At 39.5% G+C, this 15,759-nt stretch overlaps 1 protein-coding gene across 4 annotated transcripts in view; it reads right to left on the reverse strand.

Annotated features, from left to right (window-relative positions):
• Positions 1–2,414: 2,414 nt before the first annotated feature.
• Positions 2,415–15,759, reverse strand: part of abcc3 (ATP-binding cassette, sub-family C (CFTR/MRP), member 3) — a 49,621-nt gene continuing 36,276 nt past the window's right edge. Inside the window, exons 19-31 of one of the 4 annotated variants that reach the window (XM_053510980.1) lie at positions 15,317–15,500; positions 15,004–15,112; positions 14,576–14,732; positions 14,185–14,392; positions 11,199–11,512; positions 9,593–9,792; positions 9,259–9,385; positions 8,574–8,675; positions 7,189–7,335; positions 6,900–7,058; positions 5,275–5,441; positions 4,973–5,167; positions 2,415–3,666 (exon numbers count right to left, since the gene is read on the reverse strand). In XM_053510980.1, the coding sequence (XP_053366955.1) occupies positions 3,558–3,666; positions 4,973–5,167; positions 5,275–5,441; positions 6,900–7,058; positions 7,189–7,335; positions 8,574–8,675; positions 9,259–9,385; positions 9,593–9,792; positions 11,199–11,512; positions 14,185–14,392; positions 14,576–14,732; positions 15,004–15,112; positions 15,317–15,500 (2,178 nt within the window). In that variant the 3' untranslated portion in view covers positions 2,415–3,557. Of the gene's footprint in view, positions 3,667–4,972; positions 5,168–5,274; positions 5,442–6,899; positions 7,059–7,188; positions 7,336–8,573; positions 8,676–9,258; positions 9,386–9,588; positions 9,793–11,198; positions 11,513–12,465; positions 12,777–14,184; positions 14,393–14,575; positions 14,733–15,003; positions 15,113–15,316; positions 15,501–15,759 lie in introns of those variants that run through there. The other 3 variants (XM_053510981.1, XM_053510982.1, XM_053510983.1) reach the window with 3 other exon arrangements.

Genomic DNA, 15,759 nt, shown 5'->3' on the forward strand with positions numbered 1-15,759 from the left:
GACGAAATAAACGCTTTCTCTTTCTTCATGGTTGTGCTTTGTCATGTATACCTTCAGTTTATTTAGCAGGAACACCTAAAGCCATTAACGTCATCACAACACACCATGTTATGATTCTATAGGCTTATCAGTGAATTACGACAATTTCAGTTTTATATTAGACCCTATAAGGCATTTAAAGTGATTAAAGGTCATGTAAAATAGCTGCATCTGTTAAAATTAAAGGTGCAATATAATAGCATTTTATTTCTGAATATCAGCTAATAGTTTAATTTATTCAATAGAAAGATTTTAAAGTCATTAAAAATTCTTTTTTGAGTAGGAAATTATGTAAAATCCTACTTTATAATGATCCATCGCTTGAACCTAGTAGAGACCCCAATACTAGAGAGTGGCGCATCCCTGTCTGAAAATGATTACTGTTAGACCTCTTTTATCTGTCTCCATACTATTCATAGCTTTCCTTTTATATCTTGATTCATGGATGCAAAAAAAGTTGGCCTTGAAATCAGTGGCAGAATGTGAATTGTATCCCAGATAGCCCACACATCAGCTGATGGTAAAACATATTACCAGCTAGACTACACCCCAAAACAGCACATTCCCTGTGGCTCCCATAATCCGACATTCACATAACATAGATATTTATGGCATGTGGTATACAACATTATCTGGATCATCTTATATTCATCTTATTGTACATCTGAGCAACTGAAGGGTAAACATGTCCATACGGGTGTTTTGCAGAACATACAAGAAGTAATGCAAACTGATCACCCATCTTTATCACCCCTAACACTTTAAAAAACACAAATGTCTAAATATTATGACAATTTTTTTTAGGTTATATCAGTGTGATTTTTGTCTTATTTTTCAAAATGCTTCAAAGCCACCGCACAAAAAGGTTTTTCAAACTGCAGTGGTATTTGTTCAGTTTTCCTTTACAAGATTCACCAGCTTTACGTGATGACAGCACCTTGTTATAAAATTGCATCATGTTGGGTGACCTGTAACAGATCGTGAAAACACACATTTTTGTTTTAATACAGTGGAGCCGTCCTGGCTCCTGTGCAGAAAAACACCCCCAGAGCATGATGCTTCCAGCCCCATGCTTCACTGTAGGTATGGTATTATTGGGATGATATTGTACTTATCATTCTTCTTTCTCAAAACATGGTGAATGGAGTTAAGACCAAAAAGTTCTACTTTGGTCTCATTTGACCACAGGACTTTCTCCCATAACTCCTCTGGATTATCCAGATGGTCCCTGGCAAACTTTAGACGGCCCTGGACATGGGCTGACTTAAGCAGGGGAACCTTCCAGGCGATGCAAAATTTTAAACCATGGCGTCTTAGTGTATTACTGATAGTAGCCTTGAAAACGATGGTCCCAGCTCTCTTCACGGCATTGACCAGCTTCTCCTGTGGAGTTCTGGGCTGATTTTTCACCATTCTTAGCATCATTGATACCCCATGTATCTACTTAAACTTTGGCTGATGGTGAGGTGCACAGGTGTCTTTATGAGGGCTAACGACCTCAAACAGGCGCTACTAATTTAGAATCATGAGCAGGTTGTAGCTAGACTATTTAAAAGCAAAGTAACAGGTCTTTGAGGGTCAGAAATCTGACTGATAAGCAAGTAATCAAATACTTATTTGACACAGTAATTCACAAATAAATTGTGAAAAAAAATCATTCAAAAGTTGTGCCAACATACACTGATCAGTCATCATGTTAACATTATAGTGAATGTTGGTAAAGTGGGACACTTTCTGAAAATGTATATTATGCATATGATGTGCCACACCCCGGAAGTGATGTCATAGCCACAGATTTTTTTTTTATCACATACTTGCTAATGATGAACTCATTGTTGATTTTTAGTAATATTTTTAGTAATAAAAACATATCCATGCAAAGATATAAATTATTAAGCTTAATTGTCCCACTTTACCACTATTCACCCTATATAATATTAACACATTAGGACTGATTATCAATTATATACCAGTAAACTGGTGACAGGATCATGGACACCCAAATCTCATGGCTGCTGGGACCGAAAGCTAGGCCATTCAATCCGATCCCACAGAAAAGCCAATGTAACACATATCATTGAGAAAGTCAGTGCTGCTCACTATAGAACCGTACCAGGACACAAAGTACAACAGTCTGCTGCACATGGGGCCAATCCATCAAAGAGCCTAAAGTCACCAACCACAGAACAACCTCAAAGCTTTTATGGAATAATGCCTTCACGTGCCAGAGCTGCGCAGGCGGCACAAGGGGAAATCTACACAATACTGAGCTTAATGTCTTAGCACTGTAATGTTATGGATGATCAGTGCTATTTGGGGAAACTTGCACAAAAAAATAGACACAGTATAAGCAAAGTTATGATGATTTAATCCATAATTTAATTCATATTCAAAGTGAATTACATCATAAAGTTTAAAACATTTGGATCATTCACACAATATTTATGTTTCTCAAGTTTATTAAAATTTCACATAGTGTTTTTCTTATAGTTTTAGATATAATCATATATGTGTTTATAGATGAAAATTTTTATTATCATTATTTAGGAAAAAAAAGACCTAGTGCTTTCACATGATCACAACATATCGCTTACTCACAGTGTACAGTTGCTTGGAATCTAATCAATTTCTTCAGTAAAAGCTATTCTTTATGTCTGAATGAATGGTCCTGGAGCAAACAGTGCAAGACTGGTTCGTATGAGGTGTAAACTTGTATCCGCTGAAGGAAGAAATGCAGGGCATACCAAAAGTTTCCATACATACAGTAAAGGATGGCTGGATCAGTTGGATAAGTCGATAATTTAAGGAAAGGCATTTGAAGTGCAATTATGTGCATGACACCAGTTTATCATGAGTACAGTAGGTGAGATCTTGTGCGATTGAATGGTGATGATATGTAAAGGATGTTTTATAAACCAAGGTACATTTTTCAAAAAAGTGTTCATTTTCCCCTATGTATGGAAAACATTTGGGACACCTTGTAATTATGATCCCTTTAACTGAAAACATTCAAATTAAGAAGGCCACGAAATCAGTGCTTCTGTGCTGAAGTCTAATCAATATAAAACATGGATCCAGTCTGGATATACTTCAAACAACTTGTATGGCATCCTGAAACTGATTGTCACGCAATTTTACACATTTTACACAAAATCAACTTTGGAGCTTACTAATGACAAAGAAAAAAATGCAGTAATGCTTTAGACATAATTCTTTGCTGGGAATAAACTATGTACTATGTGTGCTATACAAAACGAAATGGCACCTTTATTACAACAGCATGTTGCCTCATTGCAAAGCCTCAAAAGTAAATTAAATAACACGGTACAAAAATAAACTGGTTCATCATAAAAAAAAATCTGTGGCTAAAGTAACAGTAAGACCACATTTCATATAAAAAAAAAACAATAATGCAAAAAAAAAAAAAAAAGTTGCAGGTCCAGCTGAGTAACAAAATAAAGATACATTCACTGTCTCTGTGTGGATGAAGGCACTGTTGTGTTTACAGCATCGAAGGCTCATGCCAACCCTGCGTCTTTCGCCATGCCATGGAATATTCCTTTCTGTGCAATAAGGTTCGCTGGTGTGTCAAACTCTGCTATCTGTCCTTTGTCCAACACCAGGACTCTGCGAACAAAAAAAGATTAAAAACAAGATGACTTAAGTATTACAAATACATTAGGTCTACAAAATTACAAATAAAATCAACAAGCCCCAAAATAGATACTAGAAATCCTCCTTCAACCCATTTTCTCCCGACTGATCTTGCCAATTCTTACCTACTAGCAAAAGCTTTCTCATCACATGACGACTATGAACTAAGGAAACACAAGCTTCCTCTAAGCAACGGTTTCCAAGGGCAGATGTTAGTGTAAAGACCAATTTACATTTCTGCATTAATCTGTCTTTGCATGTTTGCATTGCAATGCAGAGAGAGGCATCATGGGTAAACGGGGCATGCGCTGACATGCTAGCATGGAGTCCTTCCACAAGTTTACTACGCGTCAGGTGACTCTTCAGTGCTGTACGTCAGGTGGTGCAGAATGTTATTGTACAAACAAAAATGATCTGATGCGATACTGGGACATATAGTTTAATTGAATTAAAATCTGAGAAATCCTGCTTAATGTACATCTGAGGAGTAGACTGCTAAACAATTAAAATTCCTTCTTTAATAGACAGACTTGTGTTCTAAAATTGCGTGTAGACCATTAAAAAAAAAAAAATTGTGTCTAATAATCTATGTAATAATACTTTCGCAGTCAACAGCTGGATTAGAATACTTTCCCCCCATCTTTGATTAATAAACTATATACGTTGATTTAGAAGAAACAAAAAATGCTTTGACCTCATTTATAATTATTAATTTATTTATTTATCCAAGGACACTTTGGGCACAAGGCGGGGTACACCATGGACAGAGTGGCAATCTATTGCAGGAAACCCACCAAGCACTGGGAGAACATGCAAACTTCACAGACCGAAGGTGAGAATCGAACCCTTGACCCTGGAGGTATGAGGCAATGCTGCCTCGTTTGTAATTAATCATGACAGACTCTGACAAAAGTTTGTATTTAGGATCTTATGTAAACATTAACACACAAATGCTTCTGATTGGCTAGTGCTGCATATGATCCCTCCCATCCGAAGGCCAATTTCCCCTGCTCTCTTGAGAGCCCTTGTGTAATTGCAGTGATTTTTTAAATTGCTTACAAAATCAATCATTTTTTTTTACATAGAAATTTAGTAAAATCTATTAGATTACTCTAACCAGTCACAAAAGATTAGGGTTGGGTCACTGGTAAAAAGGAATCTAAATACACGCGTAGTAAAGCATATAAATTCCAATCAATCCAAAATCTGATTGGTTGCGCCTCATCACCATTTGGTATTAATGGACCAGACACACCAGTAAAGAGCAATCCCATCATACCTTGTGTAGTCCATGATGGTGTTGAGTCTGTGAGCGATGGTGAAGACTGTACAGTCCTCAAACTGTGTGCGGATGGTGGACTGGATGAGATCATCCGTCTCCAAGTCAACAGCAGCTGTGGCTTCATCAAGGATGAGGATTCTGGTCTTCCTTAGCAAAGCACGAGCCAAACAGACGAGCTGCCTCTGTCCCACACTGCACACACAGAATACAGTGGCTGTAAGCTCTACTGTAATAACCAATCACTGAAACCTGTACGATAACTGAGATTATACTGGAGGTTGTATATCTTGTTCAAGTACCTTAAATTCTCTCCTCCTTCCGAACACTCCAAGTCGAGTTTAGCTGGCTGGTTGCTGACAAACTTGTGTAGGTGAGACAGTTTGAGAGCGTTCCAAATTTCCTCATCGCTATATTTTTCGAAAGGGTCAAGGTTCATCCTTAGTGACCCTGAGAACAGAACTGGTTCCTATAAAAAGGTAGATGATTGAGGTCAATGTTAAATCTTTACAGTTCCCTTTTATATTGTGTGTTTATACCGTAGTTGTGTAACAGCTGTATAAAAAAAGTTTTGGCGCCCCTGGCTAAATCACATATTTTGTGAAATCAATGTTGATATTTTGTAGCGTCCAATTCATAATTGCAACATTGTTTTTAGAGGCAACAGCATCCTTGCATCATTTTGTCCAAAAAAATTGACAAAAATGTATATAAACTTTTTAAAACAACCTAATATTCATATGCATCTCATCCACAAGTTGGGCGACAAGGTATCTATCGATTTTTGAGGATTAGATGGTCCACTTCCTGAATGTTCAAAGGAACGGTCACGGTGTGTTCCGAGGCACTTCGGCCAGGACCGTCCTTCATGGACGTACAGTATGGCCTTTCTTAAAATGAGTCTCATCACTGTACTGTGCTTGACTTCTGTAAATGTCCAACAGGTTTACCACTTCACTCCTGAGAGATTTCATCACAAGGTTGACTCGAATGCCCCTCTTATGATATACTTTCCTTTCTTTCTTAAGTCATCTTTCTATTATTTTCTTCTATAAAGATCCCGTAGGTGTTTGCCAAGTAACATTCATAGAATGTCTACTAGATGATCCGCTGGCGCTGATTCCACAAGCAGGAAATACTGACACCTTCAGTCGCAACCTATAATATTCCTCATTTCAGGAACAGTTTTTCATGTATCATCATCTATTGGGTCATGGAAGGACTGGAGCCTATGCCAGGGGACTCGGGGCATGAGGGCATTTGGAAACAAATTTGAAAGCACCTATTAGCTTAATCTGCATGTCTATGGACTGTGGAAACCCACCGGGCATGCCACATGAAACGACTACAGGAAACAACAACATAATGTCTAACAATATTAATCAATTCAAATGCAATCAATCCTCTGGGCCATACAACTGTAGTATATTTGTATTTAACAGTACAACTATTGTGGCAGGTTTTAATTCTCAATACCTAAATCTGAGATCGGCAATGAGGGTCAAATGAGGACACGTGGTTCTTGTGGTTTGGAGGTGAATTAGCAGGAATAAAAGTGTTTAAAGTGAATTTGGGTCACAAGAAAAGAAAATTCCTGAAAACAAACAAAAAAAAAGGCGGCCCTAAATGTTTACAATCTGGACATGAATTCACAGCAAATTAGCTACAGTTGTGTTGAAGCATGCTAATTAGCCACTGATAAACATTTCAAGATGTTTTGGGAGCCTAAAGCTGCTGTACATTTTTGCCAGCATGAATTTTTTTGGCAAACAGGCCTAATTCTTTTTTTTTTTTTTTTTTTTTTTTTTTGCAGACACATCAAAACCCAACATGAGAAATAGTCATTTCACAATAAATACCGTGTTCAAAGCTAGGTTTAAAGTAAAACAGATTGCATGGGGCGGGTGAATGAGAGAAAGTGTTCGACCTGGGGAATGATGGTGAGTTTGGATCTTAGGTCGTGCAGCCCAAGCTCGGCAATCTTCACACCATCGATGGAAATTTCTCCTTCTGCCGCCTCCAGCAGACGGAACAGACTCAGCGTCATGGACGACTTGCCTGCTCCAGTCCTACCCACAATGCCAATCTACAACCAAAAAACCCACAACAACTGATTATACAGTATATGTATCTTTTTCTGTTGGTGAGTTCTCACAATGCAGAGCAAAATGAGGTCTAGGAGACCTGCACTGCCTGATCACTTAATCATCACTGACCTTTTCTCCTCCTTTCACTCGGAGATAAATCTTCCTCAGCACCAGGTCAAGGCCCTCCCGGTATCTCACGCTGTAGTTAGTAAACTCCACATTTCCCTCAGGAGGCCAGTCAGGCGAAGGCTTTTTGCTCTCCACCTCCCACGGTGCCTACACAAATGCAGCAATTTTGCAATTATTTCATCAAAAATCCACAACAGTGGGGTATGTCCATACAGCAGGATCATCCCTGAATAGTCACCATCCAATCAAATTCTAAGGTGCATTTCCAACATCCCCGAACTGAATGTCTTGATGGTTCTTAGTTATTTGACGGTCATGTTACATCACATGCTCAGATCAAATACAAAATGTTTAGATGTACTAAAGGATCGCCTATGATTCTGTCTACGAACTGTCATGATTTACCTACCAACAAAGTACCTACGATATTTCTTATTTGCTATGAATTGTCAGGAACACCCTACAGGGTTTATATTGGTCCATCCATCCATCTAGGAACCTCTCTAGTCCAACTCTGGACAGTGGAGCCCAATGATGAATACTGTATTTATTAAGAGCATGCAAACTCCACACAAAGTAAACATGAGAATCGAACCCTCAATGTGCAAGGTGACAGTGGTAAATACTACACTGTGGCGCAATTTTAAAAAATGAAAAATTGAAAAACTAAATTGCAAACTATGGATGTAAGATAGTTCATTTCAATGTGTGGGAACTAAAATGTTAGCTAGCGCTTAGTGAAGTGAGAATTTCTACAGCGTTTGGATGGATGGATGGATGGATGGATATTACACATGACTCTTTCTTGAGGACAAAACTCAACATTTTGCAGTGGAAACTTTCTTGTGGACCAGATAATGTATGCATTTGCACATGTGCCTTAAGATCTTCTGACTATCGTAACTATGAACCTGTCCAGCATTTCCAACATAATAACATAATAAAATCACGATATATAATAATATAATAATTTGTTAAAATCACCACACAAAATATACCACCAAGTACTGCATACTATTCAGTAGTTTAGTGCATTTTAGTAATATATTTGAATTTAGCCGTTTAATCCACGGATTTAGCATCTAGTGAAGAGTTTTATTTAGTAGTTTAGTGCACATAAGTCTAGGGGCAGGGGTAGCTCAGTGGCACTTCACCACTGCGCCACTTGGAGGCGAAATTGTATTTTTTAAATTACAAACATTATTTATTTTTTGCCAGAAAGGTTCAAAAGAGCATCTGGACGAGGTTCAAATGGTCACTAGAAATTTGTAAAGTGACTAAATTGCATATTCGTAAAGTATGCTCATTATCACCTCTACGATCTAGGCTCTCTTCCCAAATAAATATGACAAGTTGGTCCAAAAAGTTAATAAATCTAGTCTGACCTCAGGTGGCGTCTCTGAGTACTCCTTCACTCTCTCCACTGCAACGATGTTGCTCTCAAGGTCAGAGGTCATTCTCACCATCCAGTTCAGGGACATGGTCACCTGTTGAACAGGGAAAGTAAAAACTGGTCGTTATATAATGGAAGTAAAACGATATGTAAATCTGACATTAATAGATTTCTTTTTCATGTGAAGGGTGATGCGTTTCACAGCTGTAAAAACACTGCAGCACTAATGGCTTAAAGACTAACTTTTTATTGGCTCCAGTTTGAAATGTTGCAGAACTGATGACAGTGACTAATGCATGAAGAATTTGAGATCATGTAATATTGGTTAAGTGTTAAAATTATATCTGGATAAAAGCAGGGTTAGGGTACAAATACTTTCTGTTGACGAGCTGAAATGTCTTTCATATCTTTAACAACATCGGAGAAAATGTTTAACATATTTGTTTCTGCCGTATTTCCATTTACAATAAATGACAAACGCAGATATTAAGCCTCTATGGGGGTTTATGTACAGGGATATGAAGGGCTTGTGAAGGGCTTATGAAGTGTGATGGGTCTTATAAAGAGATTTACACACTGTACGTTTTCCCCTTCATGTGTCCACAGTAAGTTCAACACATTCACTACATGCTCTACTTACTATAAAGCTGCCTCATAAAACTGTTTTGCTACGGTACCTGCAGGGCGTAAGTGACGGAGAGCCCCACCAATCCTTCGCTCAGCTGGTCCTTCCCGATCACGGCAAACAGAGCAGCGAACAGCACAATGCAATTTCCAATAAACTCAATCCGTACTCCCAACCACCTGAACCCATCAAAACACACCGCTGTCAATACACATAAAGACACAATGGCTTTCAGTATTAGCCTTCATGCTGTATAAGTGGTGGGCTAAATAAGCATCAATGGTGGTCTTGCCAAAGACAAAAAAAAAAAAAGAAAGTTCGGCAAAACCCTAAAGCTGAACATCTGCAGACAATCATGCATGCACAGGGAGTGAGGCCAGACCTACCTGTTGGAAACAATACCAGGGTAGTAACTCTTTTGGTTCTCATCCACTTTCATATCGCTCATGAGCACAAAAGAATTGTTGAGGCCATATGCACGGATCACGCTAGTGCCAGTGATGGTCTCCGAAAAATGCGAGTATATAGGGGATCTACTGACCGACTCCAGTCTCTTTAGCTGCCGCGAAGTGGCTACATAAAACCTCTACAAAGGAGATCGAGAGGAAAAAAAGATGGACAGCAGGTTAAACGGCTATGGTCATGACTATCGATTGAGAATTTCACAGTGGAGTGAGGATTCCAAATGCACCCTATTAAATCGTCCGTACTGTACAAAGTGAATGGTTAACATTATTTCATTGTAAAATTTGTTCAAATTCCACAAAAAATTGTGAATTATTTATGCATTATGCTTTAATTTTTTTTTTATGTAAATCAGGCTTTTTCTTGTTAAAGTGCCAAAGTTTTAATCATTGTGCTAAATAATACACAGTACTATTAGTACAGATGCTTTCTGGAATCCACACCAATATATGTCATAATTCTTAAACCATACAATCATAAATATATATCATTGTAATGTTATTAAATAATAAGTTTAGCTTTTTAACAAGATACATAATAAGGAGATCGAATAAAGGTTAATCGTTTCCGGAGAAACCCATAAACATTGAATCTGGATTATTGAAATCTCATGCAAGGCTTAGGCCAAACCAAAAGCAACATGTTGAAAAGGAAAGAATCATAAAGGAGGCTGAAGTAAGTCATGTTGATGTAGTGTTGGTTTTGCAAGGTTTGAAACTTTTATACTGTACAACAGAGGCACATATGGACACCGCTACATTCTCCTTATTAGAAGGGCGTTCACCCCTACTACTGTCCATGTCCTGCATTGTCTCAGACGGCCCCTTTGTACTGTATAGCATTAAAGAAGTTAGGATTGGTGGTGAGTCTAGATAAGATTCAGTATGACTATATAATTGAAGCTTTACGTAGAATCAAATCTATTACCATGTTAGTGTCCTGGAATGAGAAGTATCAGATGTAAAACGAGTGCGTACAGTATCGATCACAATCGTCTCGCTGCTTTTTAAAAGAAAAATTAATATAGTATATTAAAAAGCTCATTTGAATGACTGGATGATGTAAAATTAGTATGATTGTCGTTAAATATAAAGAAGTTAGTCATCTGAGACCAAGCGACAAATACAACATACTGTATTAGACACATCCAACCAGAAATCACTTATTTTCTACACCGCAACTCTTACAGCAGACTACTTCACCAAGCAGCTGTTCTTTATGCATACGTAGAATGCAATCGCACAGTAAATATCTACCTTTAGATGTTTTTATTTAATGGATCTCTTTGAATTTAATTGATTAAAGAGGGGTTTATCGGTGCACTAGTGTGGATCACTTGGAATTCCTTCCCATTGTAGTTGAATAAAGAACAGCTGATGATAAGCACTCCCAGGTTGCTAACCCAAGCGGCTAACCTGCACCGCATTCTACTACGACAAAGCCGACGTGACTACACATACAGTACTAAAGCAGTAAACATAACGACATGTTAACATGCTGCATTAATGAGTTAATGTTCCTATTTACCTGGACCCACCAATAGAACACCATTAACGGCACTATGACTATGAAGAACATAGGGGTGAGGGCAGAGCATATGACCAGCACAGTGACTGTGTACCAGAAAGTGCGCATCCAGATATCAATATTTTCTGGAATGAGACAGTCTATTGTGTCCACATCTTTGCCAAAGCGATTCAACAAGCGCCCCGACGGGTTGGCCTCAAAAAAGGCCTGCGGCGCCCTCAGAACGGCACCGAGCATGTGGAGGTGGGTGAAGTGGGCAGCCTTCAGCATACCGTAGGCCCGGCTCAGAAAAGAGTTGGCCAGAATCAGCACACCTGTGTGGAGGGGAGGGGAGATTTAATCAGCTGATCAATGGACTCGCACACTCATTCGCTCACTCCCGGAGACTACAAAACATGGACATTTGACAATGGAGAGCTTGTTCTCTGAACATGGGAAGAATCACAGCCTGTGTCCAGGTCTCCGAAAAACTCTAAAGAAAAATCGTATCAGTGCAAAATTTGGTAATGAAACTATCGGGGCGTTTAAGGTCGATGGCTATAACATGCCCGAGGGATCTGGAAGAAAGACAAAGGTAGTGTAAAATGTTACAAAAATAAACAGAAATAAAAAACTAAATGGTCTTGTTGGTACACGATCCGTTAAAATGAGTACAGTGGGATGGAGACTTATGTATTACGTTCTGCGCATCTGATCTCAGTTCCGTTATCTGAAATGAAACATGAACTCTATGACTCCGAACTAGTGACTGTATGTAAAAAAGAAAAAAGAAAAAAAGAAAAAAGGTTTAATTCAGATTATGACCACCAGGGGTCAGTAACACATCAGAAATCCTACTAGACTGGGCACTTCCAGTTCCTGAGGCTGAGGATTGAGCAATACAAGCCAATTCTTGAGTATGTTTGTGTATGTGTGTGAGAGAGAGAGAGAGAGAGAGAGAAAGAGAGAGAGAGTGATCAAGCAAGCAAACAGACAAGGCAGGAAGTGGGCAGGCTAGCTGCTAGGGGAGAAGGAAATGAGCAGTATGTTAGCGAGGGGAGGAGAGACAGAGGACAGAGAGAGAGAGAGAGAGAGAGTAATGGAACTGAAAGGATGAGTACGGAAAAAGGAAAGGGAAATCACAGCGAGAATCTTCTTTGCCGCCAGCTTTGCTGCATGCCAGAGCACAAACCCTCATATTGTTAAAAAAAAACTAAAACAAATGAAAACAATATTTAGGATTCCACCAGTTTGGCTAATGGCTTTGGTGAAAAAAAAAAAACAATACCTGCACAAAGTAGTAAATAATAGCCAAGGGGCCAATGACCACAGCAAAGATGGGGGTGCTGGAAATGATAACGATCACGGTGGAGATGGAGGTAAAAAAGGTGCCCAGGAACATGAGGATAGTCGAGGGCAGGGCCTCGTCGATCACGTAAATATCTTTGGAGAAGCGGTTGATGATGCGCCCTATGGGTGTGGTATCAAAGAAAGACTGCGGGGTGTGAAATTTGTTGTCCAGCAGACCCTGGTGCAGCTTGCGAGCCGCCTGGATTTTCCCCAGGGCCAGAGTAAAGGAAGAGAGCATAACCAGGACGCCTGCCACGGAGAGAGGAAGTGGGGAGAGTCACTAAACTATGCAGACCTGTAGGGGGAAGGAGGTTAATGAGCATGTATGGGCAGAGAGGCGGGATAAAAGGATTAGAAATTTGGGTGGCGAGATTGGATAGTTGGAGTTGTTACAGATTACAGAGACATCTGAAAAAGAATCAGAAAAATCATCATCTGAAAAGAAAAAAAAAAAAAACATGTGTTTGTGCTGTATGAGTGGAACGCCTACGTACTACTGTACTGCTGGGGGAAAATGAGACTCTGTTCCTCTTAAAGGAAACCAAAGAGCGTGTTTAAGTATTGCACAATATTTATCAGCTTGTACTTGTCTGCTGCCTTATAATAGTGGTTAGAGAAATACGCTCACTGTCCACTTTATTAGTAAACCTGCTTGTTCTTGCACTTATCCAATCAACAAGTCATGTGGCTACAGCATATTGAAACTTCATTCAGATACAGGTTAAGTGTTTCGGGTAATGCTTGGATATGTTCGCCTCGGGGTCTGTGTGCATGGATGGTTCCTAGTTGGACTACAGAGGTTCCTAGATGGATGGACGTCTCCTGAGCCCAGTGTAGCCTCAGAGCTTGAACCGGTCTAGCCATTCGTCTCTGACCTCTCGGATGAAATTCCAAAATATCCTTCTGGAACTAACAACCATGCCATGGTCACTCTGAATATCATTAGAGATAGCTGATATCCTAATACTAAGTCACTCGGATAATATTTGTTCCCTATTCTGCTGTCTAATATGAACACTAGCTGATGTATGTACATGATCCGGTATGTGCACTTGGGTCATGGGATAATTGCATGAATGAGCAGATGTATAAGTAGTGTAGTTTTCCCAGTAAAGTGGTTGGTTAGTGTATATTTGCCTATTAACATAGTTTAATAATAATAATAATCATAATAAAATAAATGTTGTCATGTATTCATTCCAACATAATCTTCAGTAACTGGTTTAGTTTGGTTCAGAGTTGTGGACGATCCTGGCAAATTTGTGCAGCCATCCATCTACATGCATGGTTTTTAGAGGTTTTTAAGCAACTGACTCGTACATGGAGCAAAAAAAAAAATAAAATAATAATAATCAGCGGTACCTGCTGCACCACCGTGCTTTTCTATTAACACCATGAAAAGAAATCACAAAAACAATATTATTTTAATTATTTCAGTGCATATTTTTATACTTATAATCACAATTGCACTTTTTTCAGTTTAAATCCTACTAAGCATAAGCTTATAAATAAACTTACAAATCAAGTGCAATATCAATCATTAATCAAAGCCATTTCATGTTGTGCCGCTCTCTCAGCATGATGCCCTCATGTGGACCCCACCTGCAAGATGAAATTAAGCTCTGTGGTGATATGTATACTGTAACTTGTGATATACCTTGTGTAAGGCCCAGTGCTGCATACACCCCCACTCTCATCGGTACTTTCTCTTCTCCATTGTTCTCCTTGGTGTCATTGGTCCACACGGTGAGCCAAATGCTGGCTCCGATGGCTGCTGCGCTCTGAGCGGCGTACAGGAAGCAGATAATAATGGACAACAAAGTCCCCACAGCTTTCACATACTCCCAATAAACCTTGAGTTTCACCTGAAAAAATGAAGCAGTTGGTTCATGTACATTGTAAATGACCTGGAGCTTCAAGTCAATCAAGAGGTGACCTGTCTCCAAGCAAAGTGCAATACTGTAAAGTCTCTTTATTTCCAGTTTAAATACTTCACATGCTTGAGAAAAACTGCAGTATCAAATGTTCAGGAATTAGAATGCACCAACCTGCCCTGTCTCTGCAGTCTCTGCTTGGATGAGCTTCTCTACCCGAGGTTCCTTCTTCTCCTGTGGCGGCTCCCCATGCCTCCTCTCGCTGACGCGCCGTTTGCGCACTGATTTCGTCCTAGGGCTCTCCAGATCATTAGACATAATGCTTATTTGCCTGGTGAGAAGAGACAAACAACCACCACTGAGAGCCGTATCACACATGTCTGGTACGCATGCACCGGATTGTGGAAGCATCTGCCACATTTAGCATCTGGTTCGAAACAGCATGAAAGTTTTCCCACTGAAGGAACAGATGGCCGGTAATGATCCAGCTCCTAAACTGCCACATGGCATGCAAGCCTTTGTGTAGACTGATGACAGACACAAATTAGGAAGCTTAAAAAAAGACAGGAAGATCTAAAGGTCTAAAACGGCTAAAAGGGTACCTCATAAACTGTCTTCGTGCCTCATTGACTACCGGTTCGTTGTCCACCATGTCAGTGTGGGTACTGAGAGCATCATCAGGGAATAACTCCTCCTCATCAATCAAGACCTCTGAAACACACAAACACATGTCCAAATGAGAGGAATCAACTCCTTATCTCCTCCAAAAGGGACAAATTTGTATCCATTATTTCTTCGAAATAAAACCAACCAATCAGATAAGAGCATGAAAATTACCATTATGTTTCAGTTTCACAAAACCCCAAAACAAGAGCCAGAACTATACACATTCAACATGATCTTTGTCTTGTATACCTGTCACTTCATCATCTTCCATGATGTCCTCTAAAGAGTAGTTCCTCAGGAACTCAGCGAAGGTCCCGTTCTCACTAAGCAAGGCCTGGTAAGATCCCATCTCTGATACCCTGCCCTCCACAAGCACCATGATGTTATCCACCTGGGGCAGGAAGCTGATGCTGTGGGTCACCAAGATTCGTGTCTGCATGAGGAAACACAATTACAGTAAATCTCAGTTGTTCAGATCATTGTGAGCAGAATTACACTTGCACAAAGTGTACAGATCACTTCTTTAGTGTTGCTATGAAAGTCCTGGAGATTCTAGATGGCGTTTCTGATTGTTGCTTGCTTAAAAACAAATGCCTGAAGTATTACCATCAAGGGGACACCACAGCGGACCATCCCATCCACACACAAATTGGCACAGTCTTTAAGCTACTGTCTTAATGTATGCAAAAGTT

The sequence above is a fragment of the Clarias gariepinus genome, chromosome 14, assembly GCF_024256425.1.
Source record: "Clarias gariepinus isolate MV-2021 ecotype Netherlands chromosome 14, CGAR_prim_01v2, whole genome shotgun sequence".
NCBI classification, from domain to species: domain Eukaryota; kingdom Metazoa; phylum Chordata; class Actinopteri; order Siluriformes; family Clariidae; genus Clarias; species Clarias gariepinus.